The sequence below is a fragment of the Diabrotica undecimpunctata genome, chromosome 6 (genome assembly GCF_040954645.1).
Source record: "Diabrotica undecimpunctata isolate CICGRU chromosome 6, icDiaUnde3, whole genome shotgun sequence".
Lineage (NCBI taxonomy): Eukaryota > Metazoa > Arthropoda > Insecta > Coleoptera > Chrysomelidae > Diabrotica > Diabrotica undecimpunctata.
In genome coordinates, this window is record NC_092808.1 from 147,500,791 (window position 1) to 147,515,236 (window position 14,446).

At 35.0% G+C, this 14,446-nt stretch overlaps 1 protein-coding gene across 1 annotated transcript in view; it reads left to right on the forward strand.

Moving 5' to 3' along the window:
- Positions 1 to 14,446, forward strand: part of flz (transmembrane serine protease filzig) — a 162,993-nt gene that overhangs the window by 107,024 nt on the left and 41,523 nt on the right. Inside the window, exons 2-3 of the mRNA XM_072535710.1 lie at positions 2,647 to 4,644; positions 12,286 to 12,657. Coding sequence (XP_072391811.1) covers positions 2,647 to 4,644; positions 12,286 to 12,657 — 2,370 coding nt within the window. The remainder of the gene's footprint in view (positions 1 to 2,646; positions 4,645 to 12,285; positions 12,658 to 14,446) is intronic.

Consider the following 14,446-nt stretch of genomic DNA (forward strand, 5'->3'; position numbering starts at 1 on the left):
CATAAACCTTTACAGTAATTTATGTAAAAGGCTCATCTTCTTTGCTCTATTTGCTTGACAAAAATACCCTCGCAATTTTTCCGTTCACAGCGCGTTGCGTAATTATCGTTGTTTAGCAAGTCATTCATAACCATAATATGTGATAGTATAATAGAGATGCTCATCTATCTACTAAAATGAACATATAGATTAATGGTTAACAAAAGATAAAGTGGAGTGCATAATGAAATGTCAGAAACCATAAACAATTTTATATGAATACATGTTTGCTGAAAGGTTGAGTCGTATCGATACAGACGTTGGCGTTGTTACAATCTGCGAGTACAGGGTGTTCTATTTACATAGTCAACCCGTAATACAGGGTGTTTTTGTGGAAAAGTAACATACTTCAACTGTGAAAACTTGGGCGATCTCATACCTATGGGTCCTATTTTATCAAAAAATGGAAAATGATATTCTTAATTTAATTAAGAATAATCCAAAAGTAAGTACCTAACGAATTAGTCATACTTTGCAAATGCTTGCCTGTCTGGCAAAGAATAATCTCCATCCTTACCATATGCAGGAAATACAAAGATTGATACCTTGAGATGAAATACTCTCTAGTATTTGAGAATTGCTTTTAGTAGATCATCAGAATTCTAAGGATTATAAACAGATGTTTATTCACGAATAAAACAAAATTCACGAGAGATGGGGTACACAATCCTAGGAACTGACACATTTGGGTCGAGCCCAAAGTCACTTGCAGCATAAATTTTCTGTATGGTGTGGCATATTTGATAACAAATTAATAAGACCATATATTTTACCTCCCCCTCCTAACCGGTGAAGTGTATTTTGATTTTTTTTTTAAATTTTTACCAGTAAAGGAAATGGTCTGAATATGAGCCCTGCATATAATGTGGGCCCCCAAAAATTCTCTTGTACCATTGGTGCTATCCAGTATCGGGACTCGTAACTCTCATATACGACTTTGTCACGATCTGGACTTAATTTCATTTTGTACCCTCTTTTGTTCGGTCAGGTGTAGCAGATCTTCGTTTCTGATGGTTTTAGGCCAGAATATACGAACAATTCTTCGTAGACATTTGTTAACAAAGACCTGCAGTTTGTCTGTGAGGGTGTTTGTCACTTTCCAGGTTTCACATCCGTAGAGTAGAACAGACATGACATTTGATCGGAATATTCGGATCTTTGTCCTTGTAGTATACTCGCCAGATCTCCAAACAGGGTTGAGCGTGCTGAAAGCTTGTTGGGCTTTTCGTATCCTCATACGAGTATCGTCTTCTGTACCTCCGTTTTCCGTTATGACACTTCCAAGATACGTAAAGTTTTCCACATTTTCAATCTGCATATTGTCGATAGTAAATAGCGTGTTGGTTTTACTAATATTGATTTTCAAACCTATTTTATTGGCTTCAGTGGAAAGTGTTTCCAATTGGTAAGCCAGATCTTGGAACCTTTGACCTAATAGGCAGATATCGTCCGCGTATTCTAGATCGCTTAGGCGTGTGGTTAACGTCCATTGTATCCCTGTTGTGTCGGAGTCTAGTTTGGAGAGAACATAGTCTATAGCTATGTTAAAAAGAAACGGAGAAAGCACGCATAACTGTCTAACTCCAGTAAGTACGTCGAATTCGTCACTGTTGATTCCATTGTGTGTCACGCTGCATTTCGCATCAGTATATAGTGACTTTATAATAGAAATTATTTTTTGCGGGATGTTTCTTAGCTCTAAAATTTTCCATACAGCAGCGCGAGACAAGCTATCAAAGGCACGTTCAAAATCTGTTCTATTCAACCGATTGTTCCATTATTACCCTCACAGTATTAATGTGGTCTATGCAGGAGGATTCTGGTCTAAAGCCTGCTTGATTAGCTCGAAACTCAACCTTGTTTGTTATTCTTTTCAGTATGATGGTCGTGAAAATTTTATTTATGACAGTAAGCAAGGTTATTCCTCTCCAATTTTTGCACAGTGTGAGGTTACCTTTTTATGGAAGCTTGATAATGTTACCTTTTTTCCAGCCCGCTGGAATGTGGTTTATTTCCCACACCTCTCGGATTATGGGGAGCAAAAGTTCAGCAGTTAGATGCGGATCAGCTTTAAGTATTTCAGCAGCAATGTTATCGATTCCCGGTGACTTGTTGTTTCTCAGAGATTTGATAGCTGCTATTATCTCCGTTTTGGAAGAGGCCTCGCAAGAAATATGCAAGTCTATATTCTGCGGGTTTTCGACAATTTCGTCTGCGAGAAACTTGGGTAGTATCTGCCATTTTAGCTCCTTATGGAAAGTGCATGAAAAAAACTGAAAAAAAATTGGACAAACAATTTTATTCCATAAGCGGGTTCCACACTGTATATTTACAGAATGATTTTTCAAGACAAAAGGTAAAATATACGGTATGAACAAAATGATATAAACGTCGTAATAAATAAGTAGATATATACCTTTTAAATAAACAATACTAACATAAGTATTGAAATAAGTATTGAAAGCAGAATTTATTAGATTTAGTTTAATATGTTTTTTACATTATCCAAATATATCGTGTAAATATTTGATAGAAGTAAATTTTCATTTACACTTTCTACTGGAATTTAATATAAATATTTAATATAAATAATATTTCTTGTTTCAGGTGCAAGAAAGTTGTTTGGAGGTTACCGAATCACACCTAGATATTGCAAGCCGAGCCGTCCACCAGCAGAACCTTTGGGAGGTCCAAATATATGTATGTTTAACCACGAATGTAGACAAAAGAATGGCCTAGTAGTTGGTGCGTGCATGGACGGTTTTCTCTTTGGAGCTTGCTGTCAACTTCCGCCGGGAGTTTCTGTGGGAGAATTTGTGGAAGAAGAAGGTGTTTCTCCATATATAGTAGAAAATGGTATTTCTACTAGAAGACCCATTACGACCCCTTTAGATATAACTTCACTTGGAGTTTCACAAATAGCCGAATCTTTACTCCACCCGGGAGTGCTTCCCACTGCTATGGATAATGAAGTGGTTCAAGTCAGTAATAATCAGCACTTCTCTACTGCTGGTGTGACACATCCAGAAGCCCCAGATACTTTGTTAGTTAATCACTTAGAGAACGAAATTGACCCTGATTACTTTAGGCCTACCAGCCAACCTATCGACGAAAAAAGAACAACTCTTAAAAATGACGACTATCAAAATACTCCTATCATAGCTATATCGATATCGAATGCACCTTTAGAGTACACCACTATTTCTGGTTTTAGCAAACCAATCTTTAGACCAAAACCAATCAAGCCTAATGATAATAATTACGTTAGAATTCCTACTATCAATCACAATGCTCCAAAACCAAACAAAACACAAGAGTATGATTCCATTGTAAACATATTACAAGTTATCAATGGTAATACTACACGAAGGCCGACTCTGGCTACGCGAAGACCACCAAGCGAAGTTGTAATTACTTCTAGGAAACCACCTTCTACTTCCTATGTTTTTAGTACCACCCTCCCACCAAGACGTACACAACCCACCAAAAAGAAATCTACTACAAAATCTACTAATATGCCTAACTCTTCTTTCTTTACTTCCACCAAAACAACATATGCCTATTCACCTACTGCATTCGTTACATCCATTAAACCTCCTTCTACATCATATGTGTACAGCTCTACTCCATCAAGACGGCCTCCGCCATCAACTATGACTTCACACATCGTTGGTCCAACCTTTAGTGTTAGCTCAAGACCAGTTTCAAGTACATTCTCAACACCAGCTCCTACAATAATAGTTTTAGGACCAGTAACCGATGAAATTAGCTCAGAATTTACTAATCCAAGTACATACCAGCAGCAACAGTACCCTGTTACTTTACAACGACCTACTGCATTGCCACAACGAAAACCACCTACTGGTAAACCAGTTCACCACGTCACTATAAATCAGCATGTCACGCAAAATATTTATAGTACAACGGAAAGACCCCTGCTTAATTCCTTCGGTTCTAGTGAAAGACCCTCTCCAACTATTTTGATTACTCCAAAACCTAGTTCGTCCTTCAGGCCACAAGATTATTCAGACACTATTGAAGTGGGAACTATACCTTCAGCGCCAGATGATGATAATATTAATTTCCCACCTGTAAGAAACCCCAACCTAAATATGTCCAACATTCACCCATTGAGCGAAAACGATATCACGACACCGGTATTTATAGAGGATGAAGCACTAAACGCCAATGTAGAATCATTCGTAAATAAAATAATAGAAGGCTTACAAGAACCTTTCCACGGACTAAAAGATGTTGTTTATAACCGACGAAATTCTACGATCTTATCAGTAGGCACTACTACAAAAAGTACCACAAAAAAACCTTTGAAGCAAGGAAATGTCACTAAAAAACCAGTAATTACGACGCTAAGACCAGCAGCTACTACTTTAAGACCAGTAAATACAAGACTCACAACTTCGTCGAGACCTGGAACTACTACAAAGAGGACTGGTAATAGAAAAACTACACCAATAGTTACAACTAAAAAACCAATCACCACTATTAAGAAAACTAAACCAACCAAGAAGCCTTTAACAACCACTCCAACGTTTATTGAACATTCTACGGACAACGTAGTCATTGATAGTGAAGATTACAGAACACGTGAGTACCTATTTACTATTTTTTTTTATTTTATTACATTTTTAGGGTACATAAATTGACATTTTTTATCTTAACTTAAATTTGAATGTCGTTGTTCGAGAAAGGGTTGCCACAGGTGGGTGAGGGTTGCGTGGATTGAGGTTAGAAGAATGTTTAAAAAGGAAATGTGAGAAGTACATCTCCGTTTATAAGCTGCACTGCAGGGAGAATGAAGTTCTACATTGAACTGTTACTGTTGGAGACTTTATAGAATGTGGTATTTGATGAGTTTCTTTTAGAGAGTTGAAGTACTACTTAGGAGTTCATTATCTTCTAATTTTAGGAGCTTAGAGTAATTTGTTTAGTACGATGAGAATGGATCTCTATTATGATAAATCGAGTAAGTTTTTGTCCTTGGTGGTGGAAGGGCGTTCGTAGAAGCTCTTTTGCTCAGATATTTGTGCCGTTTATGGTTCTCAGGAAGTATTTTTTGCCAAGAGACTGGATTCAGTTTTGGATTATGCGGATATTAGTTAATTTGTAGATTCATGCTGATGGATGATCAAATCTTTTTTTTTTATGGAATTTCTCAGGATTTTACTTTAGGTATTCATATTGGTGTTATTGGCGTTTAATAAGCATTGCGTGGAGGTGCGCCATATATTTAGGGTTTTTTATCTGTTTCCCAACTGAGGGCCTTAGAAAATCCAATCTCTTCGTAAAGGGCACTGATGATCTGAATTTAAGTCTTTCTCTGGATCTTGATCTGTATCTTGGTCTTGTTTATTAACTTCATGATAGTTTTTTAACGATTTGGAGTATCTGAACAATATTACCTGTTCTAAATTTAAAAAAAATGTTTTTTATGCGCCTGTTATGAACGCCATCTGGCTCAGAAGCTATTCAACTTTCTGATGGTTTCTTCGTCTACTGGGGCAATTCATCATCATAAGTGGCTCGAAAATCGGTTGTGGATATTGGCCTGCTCACAAGAAAGGCGATACTCCTGTCGATACCTGGCAACATTCCTCCATCTTCAGATTCTTAGAATCTGTAGGTCTTCTTCCACATCATCAATCTATCTCCTTCGTGGTCGTCCTCTACTTCTTGTGTTTTCTGGTTGAAAATGTTAATATCTTCATGTATTCGTGATCTGACATCCTAGTCAGTCTATGTGTTCAACTGATCTAAGTCTCTGCACTTTTACGAATTTCACAATATGTGGATCGGTGTATAATTGATATAGTTCAAAGTTGTATCTTCGACACCATAGCCCATTTTCCATACCAAGAAGTCTTTCGTCATTTTGAGATAAGGTCCACGTGTCAGCCCCATATATCAAAACCGGTCTTATTAAAGTCTTGTATATATTGAGCTTTACTGTACGCTTTATATTTTTATTTTTTAAATGTTTCTGGAGAGAAATATAAATGAAAAGAAAACAAATATACCAACAAACATACATTTGGGAAATGTACCGATAGAAAGGGTTGATAAATACAAATACCTAGGAACCTGGATTTCAGACAATAATGATCAAACAACCGAAATAAGAGCCAGAATAGAAATAGCAAGAAATGCGTTTGTAAAAATGAAAACAATTCTCTGCAACAATAACCTTAGATTAGAACTGAGAGTAAGAGCCCTGAGATGCTACGTGTTTTCGATACTGCAATATGGACTTGAAAGCTGGACATTAAAGCAAGAGCACATAAATAAGTTACAGTCCTTTGAAATGTGTTGTCACAGGAGGATGCTTAGAATAGCATGTACACAGAAAAAAACTAATACGGAAGTATTGCGAGAAATGGGCAAAGAATGCGAAATAATAAACACAACAAAAATAAGTAAGTTACAATATCTAGGACACGTAATGAGGGGACAGCGATATGAACTGCTAAGGCTGATAATACAGGGAAAGATAAGGGGAGGAAGGAGTATATGAAGAAGGAGAGTGTCATGGTTGAAGAATTTAAGGGACTGGTTTAAATGCAGTTCTATAGAACTATTCAGAGCAGCAGTAGATAGAGTAAACATAGTGATGATGATATCCAACCTCCGATCGGGAGACGGCACTTAAAGAAGAAGAAGGAGACCGTGAATAGTTCTGTTTGCTATTGCTATGCGTCTTTTTATTTCGTCCCTTGTCGTGTTTTTTTGCGTTTACTAGCGATCCAAGATATGTGAATTCTTTAACTTGCTCAAAGGTATGGTTGTTAATCTAAATTCTCTGTTGGATATTTCGGGGGTTTTTAGAAACTAACATATATTTGGTTTTTTCCTCGTTTACCACAAGTCCTAATTCACTTGCCGCGTCCTCAAGCCTTGTAAACCACTACACTATCTCTCTCATACTTCTACCCACTATAACTATGTATATCGTCAGCGAATGCGAGAATTTTCGTCGATCTATTAAAAATAGTTCCATTCATTCCAATATTTAACTGTCTCATTGCCTTTTTCAAGGCAATATTTAAGAGAAGACACGCCAGCGAATTTCCCTGTCCTAAACCATTAATAATGGTGGAAGAACGTACAGTTTCCTCCTTCAATTCTAACGCATGCGCTTACGTTTTGCATTTTGGTTGGGTCAACTTAACTAACTTAGGTGGGATTCCAAAGTCTATCATTGGATTATATAATGCAGTTCTTTTCACATTCTCATAGGGTACTTTGAAGTCGACGAAGAGATGGTGTGTATCTATGTTATATCGTGGTGACTTTTGTAAAATCTGCCTATGTGCTTGAATTTGATTTATAGTTGACTTTCCAGCGGTAAATTCGCATTGATATTGATCAACAATATTCTTTGTAAAATGTTTAAAACTTTCAAACAATAATTTGCCAAAGATTTTATACGCAGATGCTAACAGAGTAATGCCTCTATAGTTCTTACACTCCAGTTGATCACCCTTTTTATGCAAAGGACATATTATTTACTTTTGGTACCAATTCATTCTGTCATATAAGTACTATTAGTTTATGGATTACTGCAAAACGTAGATTACCACGTACAGATTTTATCGACTCCTGGGGCTTTATTGTCTTTCAGTTTTAGGATGGCATTTGACACTTCTTCTCTTGTTGGGTCTTCACTGTGTAGTTGACGTTGTAGATTTTGTTGATTGTCTATGTTGTAACCCCCTTCAATATCGTTTATATTTAGAAGTTCGCTAAAATGTTGTGCCCATCTGTTAAGAACTGAGTTTTTTTCATGTAGAATTTCACCGTTGATGTCGTTACAAGTTTTTGATCGTGGTTTAAATTCTCGACAACTATTATTTAATGATTTGTAGTATTTCCTCGTTTCATTGTTACCGAATAAACTTTGTATCTCATTGAGAGTGTTATGTTCGTATTTCCTTTTCTTTTGTCGATGGATACGTTTTTCCTCTCTTCTAAGACGTCTATACTCTTCTTTTTTTTCTCCATGTATAACCTGCGTCGATGGTTTTTTGCCTATCCTGAGGCAATTATCAGGTAATAATTCACACCTATGTAGTAGATATGGTAATAGAGTTTATCTTTTTATGTCTGTTTGGTATTAGTTTTAAATCGCTGATCAAAATATAGGCTTTCTGGTGTTTAAGAAGTGGGCTAGAGAGAGCGTCTTTGTCGACCTTTTTTGAATATTGCTTAAGATATTATTTACTAGTAAATGTAAGTGAGTTTTCTGCTTGCTTATTTAGCGAGAATATATTGTTAAAGAAACGCATTCACAATTCAGATAATAAAGTATGATTGAGTATGACTAGGTCTTTTCTATGTGTTTAATTACTTTTGTTATCCTTAAATGCAACAGGTACCGAGGTATGCAAAACGCTTCAGTCATATTTGATTTTTAGAGTATTTTATGGATCTAATGTTTATAAAATCTAATGTTTGTAAAAGTTTAAAAGAAATTATCACCAAATCTCTTTTTGTTTGCCTAAATCCGTTTTTATTTCCACCATGGTGGTTATTTTTCACCATGATTCTCTTTTTGGGTTTCCAAATTTCTGTCGCCTTTTTAATTTTTTTGTTAAGTGCTTTGAAGTTGTACTCTTTTTGTAATTGTTCTACTACACTGCAGTCTCCTGTAGCCATACTTTCTTTGCTATTTCAACTTTTTGTCAATATTTCTGTTTAGCTTCTTTTCCATTATGTTTATTTTTTTATTTCTGTTTCAAAGTTTTTCTTTTTAAAAGAAAAGACAGTTAAGATTTGATATTACGTATAGTACCTCTGTATATTCGCTGATACGTATTTTATCCTAGCAGGATTCATCAGAGCGCCTGGTAGGATGAAATGCGTGTTTTCTTTTATTTTGGTTTACTCTTTATGAGTACAATAAACCAGTTTACTAAAGAATTTTGCTTAGATAAGGAAATATGTTGTGGGATGCAACTTTTAGATTCCCGTTTTTAGATGTCTTTCTTACATTTTTACTACAATTAATGTTGGTGTACAATAATTGTACATCCATATCTCCCACTCAGCTGACGGTTTTTATAATCTTTATATTATTCCTAGTCTTTTTAATTTCTATAAATAAGAAAATCTAAAACAAGTACAACAGAAATGTCTAAGGAATATTTTTTCCTCGTGTACACAACATTCTGATAATAAATATTTTTAAAAACTGTTCCTGTTAAAATTCCTGATTCGGCGTAATATATTTTCACTTTGTCAAAATTTAAAAAGATAATTTAATTTGAATTCTTAATAATATAATAAAAAATGTATACCATGCAAATTTAAACAAATTTTTGAATAATAATCTGTATGTTCTCTAGCAACATTAATTACAGCTTGACACCCTCTTGACATACTTACAATAAGTGAATTATTAATTTCCTTGTGAGATAATAAATTCTGAGTTGTACAAGAAGGATGAGGACTTTGAAGAGTATGAGTAATATGCAGATGAGGAGCAATCTGTCTTTCGAACATATCCCAAATATACTGGATGGTATAAAGATCTGTATCATGTTATGCAGTAAATCGGTTCCGGTATAGTAGCAATGGAAAATAAAAGGAAAAGAGTTTTTAATATTATATTGATCAAGTTTCATTGAAATTGCCTTGTACAAAGACGGAAACATTTGATTGTGGAAAATATTCAATTTTAGACTATAACTTCTGTACACGATCTTCCACTACGAAAAACCTGTTGTTCATATGCAAAACTTATTCTCTGATTTATTAGTACGTAATTGTAAAATTTTAGTTGTACCTAAGTTTTAGCTTAGTATTTAACAAGTTTATATCTCTGTAGTTTTCTGGCTGTTTTTTATCTCCTTTTTGACTAGTAGAATTAGTTCGCTTGTTCTCCATTCTTCTGGTATTTTATTGTGTTTTAATATTTTATTAAATAATGTTATTAAATTGTTCTGTCACTGCTGCTTCACAATATTTTAGTAATTCGTTTTAAAATAAATCCCATCTTTACCTGCTGCTTTTCTGTTCTTCAGGTTCTCACGTATTTTCAGAACTTCCTGTACATTTATATTAAGTTCTTCATTTGTGGTAATTTCTGGTGTTTCCGGTTCTAGTGTCGTTTGTTCTTCCTCTGCATAGAGCTTTTTTAGGTTCTCAATCCACGTATCCTTTTCTAGGTGTTTTGGTTCTATTGGTTCCTTTACCTCGGTTCTTTGACTTCTTATGAAGCGCCGTATTTCCTTTTGCAGACCGTAAAAATCATATTCCATTTCTTTCGAAAACCGTTCCCAGTAATCATTTCTTATTTTTCTTACAAGTGCATGTGTTTCGTTTCTAATTGTCTTTGTCTTGTATTTCAGGTAAGCTTTTTTCTTTTCTTTACATTTTTCTTTCACTTCTTTACAAAACCATGAAGTTCTTCGCCTTGGTAACGATTTATTTTTATTTATAATTCTTTCACCAAAAACTTCCTTGGCCGATTTTATCAAAAGCCGAGGCTAAAATATTACAAATTTCTGTGTCTGATTGACCTAAAGAAAGCGTTTGGTAGAGTAAGTCTTAAATATGTAATCCATCTTCTATATAATAGAGAAGTTCCTCTAAATATTATAAAAACTATCGAAAACATCTACCAAAACAACAAAATGGAAGTAGGAATAGATGGACAACTTACAGAACCTATAGAAATGGGCAGCGAAATAAGACAGAGGGTTAACAAAGGAGAAGGATACAGAATAGGAAACAAAAAATACTTTGTTACGCAGACGCAATATTGATATCCCAAGATGAAGACAGTCTGCAAAGACTGGTCCACAGATTTAACATAAGAGCAAAAGAATTTAATATGACAATCGTACCTTAGAAAACTAAAACAATAGTAGTCAGCAAAGAATCAACTAGATGTAAAATACAAATTGATGGCATTAGTATTGAACAAATAATGGAAATAAAATGCCTGGGAATTACACTGTCTAGCTATGGAGACCTGGAAAAAAAAGTGAGAGATCAAGTACAAAAAGCAAATAGACTGGTAGGATGCCATAATAACACTATATAGCGAAACAGCCACATTAACACTGAGATATAGTCAAGAATTTATAAAGCCATTGTAAGACCAATAATGATATATGCCTCAGAAATAAGACCCGACGCAGCTATAACGCAAAAGCTACTGGAAACAACAGAGATGAGAGTACTGAGAAGAATTACAAGGAATACGCTGAAAGATCGAAAGTGGACACAAAGTAGAAAAAAAGAATGGAATAACCACATAAGCAGAATGGAGGAGAACCGTGTCGTCAAAATAGTAAGAGATAAGTCATTAATCAAAAAAAGAAGTATCGGACTTACTTAATAGTAAGAGATAAGTCATTAATCAAAAAAAGAAGTATCGGACGACCGTGCAAAAGATGGAGATGGATTAATCTGCCAATAAACAAGCAGACTTGCTTATAAAGAGGAAGAAGAAGAAGAAGAAGACTATAACTTGAAGACCTAGTCCACAAGCTTCCTCTTGTGGACTAGGTCCACTGCGAACTCCTACTTTTTATAAACTATATAAAAACAAAACCTAGTTTCATTTTTAAGTAATACAGAACTATCCTTTTGTAAACCCTTCTTCCCTTGTCATTTTTTATCGTTGAAAAACTCTTATAAAATTACTCGTCACATTTATCCAAAAGAATTTGGAAAATTTGAAAAAAAAAGTAGTAGTTGGAGTTGAAAATGTTGAAAAATCTTACCAAAACGTCTACTCTTTGGTGGAATGGGGTATTGAGCATATTATGAGCTGAATGCAGTATCATGCATCAGAAAGCAATATTATGCAGAATCGTTCTCATAACGTATCTTTTGCTCCGGAATTTAATCCAATGTGAAAGAAATCATACCAGCTATGTTGTGAATTAGGACTGAACAGTAGTAGTGGACTCTTCTGAACATTTTACTGGATGATTTTTTTTTCTTTGGTCAGGCATGTTACCTTCATCTACGTTTTAGCAGCGTGTACAAAGTAGTTTGATCTTGTAGACTGTTTTATAATCGTGTATAAAACATACAACGATTGAAACTGCATAGAATGTTATTTTTTGAATAAAAGTTGTCAGTTTCTTATTAAAAAAGAGAGGTGTGTAAGTATTCTTTATATATTTTATCTGTTTAGCAGACCTATAATGTAATGGTAGAACCAGAATGTTGTTTTCTCATACTGAACCAGATTTTTATCGAACTTCCACTTTTCAGAATGTGGTATCCGTCCATTAGTCCGGGCAGCCAAAATCGTTGGAGGAAAAGGAGCGCAGTTCGGAGAATTTCCTTGGCAAGTATTGGTTAGAGAATCCACCTGGTTGGGACTATTTACCAAAAATAAGTGCGGAGGCGTACTAATTAGTCACAAGTATGTCATGACTGCTGCCCATTGCCAGCCAGGATTCTTGGCATCGCTCGTAGCGGTTTTCGGAGAGTTCGATATATCTGGAGATTTGGAGAAGAAGAGGCCCATTAGCAGAAATGTCAAGAGGGTGATAGTACACAGACAATATGATGCACAGACGTTTGAAAATGACTTGGCCTTACTGGAACTCGAACAACCGGTGCAATTTGACCAGCACATACGTAAGTAGAATAATATAATTCTTTTATATATCCGGCAAAGATTCTAAGCTTTTTATAATCAAACACAAACGCATTTAAGAAAAACCAATAAGAAAATATTATTAAACTAATTTAAACGTCACTAATATTGCAATTCGATTTAAAAATATTTTGTTGCTTGGGAGGTGTTGACCAAAATATAAAAACAATATTTTTTTTCACTTTTTAACAACTGTTTGAAAAAAAAAAGAAGTATTAACTCAAATATTTTATATTAAGTATTCATTTTTCACATAATATGATCTGGTTTAATTATTATGTTGTAACTATTTAAGATATACTTTTATATTTTTAACTTTCTCTCTATAAAATTGGCGTTGTCACATATTTTCAAGTTCAAGTACACTTGAGGTTAATTGTCTTTTGGAGGCACAAACATTTTAAAATATCAAATTTCTTGAACTAATTATTATCTAAATTATTGTCTTTAAAAGTGCTATATAAATATTTCATTTTCTTCTTCTTAGAGTGCCATATCCCTACGGAACGTCGGCGACTACCATGCTTATAATATTTTTATACTGATCTCGGTCTTGCGCTACGTGTAGCAATCGGTCCGCTGTCAAACCTGTCCACTGCCGCAAATTCCTCAACCAAGAGAGTTTCTTCCGTCCTATCCATTTCTTTCCTTCGATTTTACCGTTGAGAATTAGCCGAAGGAACTCATATCTTGGTCCTCTGATTATATGTCCAAGATATTCTAGTTTACTCCTCTTAATAATATTTAATAGAGTTCGTTGATGTCCCATTCTTCGAAGAACTTCTTCGTTTCTGGTTCTGCTAGTCCATGGAATTTTTAGTATCCTTCGATACAACCACATCTCAAACGCCTCAATTTTATTCATGATATCGGCGTTTAAAGTCCAAGTTTCACATCCATACAAAAGTACAGACCACACGTAACATCTTGTAAACTTTTCACGGATTTCCAAATTTAATGAGTTATTCTATAATAAAGGCTTGAATTTTTGAAATGAATTTTTTGCCTGTTCAATTCTACATCGAATTTCGAAGGATGGATCCAGATTTTGGGTAATCCAACATCCAAAGTATTTGAATCTCTGAACTCTCTGCAGCGGTTGTTGGTTTAATATCAGTTGGGTTGCGCCGATATCCACTTTACTGGTCACCATGTATTTAGTTTTATCGATATTTATCGACAGTCCCCAATTTGTGCATTCCATATCAACTCTATTGATTAGCTCCTGCAGATCGTAGATGTTTTCAGCTAGAATCGTCGGCGTACCGTATATTGTTAATTATTTCTCCTCCTATGATAATTCCTTTTAGATCTTTTAAAGCTTCCCTAAATAGATTCTCAGAATACACGTTAAAGAGGGTGAGAGACAGTACACATTTGACAAATAAGTTTGATGTCTTTCTCATCTAGTTGGATGCTCTGCAAGGCGGTAATTAGTCTGGTATGCTGAACGCGATCAAAAGCCTTTTTAAAATCAATCAAGCACATATATACGGGTTTTCTTACCTCCCAACATCGTTGAAGGAGTGTTTGCATAGAAAATAGTGCTTCTCTAGTTCCAAGGCATCTCCGGAACCCGAACTGCTCTTGACTAATTATTTCTTCGCACTTGTTAATTCGATTTAGAAGAATATGCAATAGTATTTTAACACCATGGCTCATTAAACTAATGAGTCTACAATCGCTACATTTCTTAACGTTTGGTTTCTTAGGTAGAGGAATAAAGATCAATTTTAACCAGTCAGATGGAATTTCACTGGTATCATATAT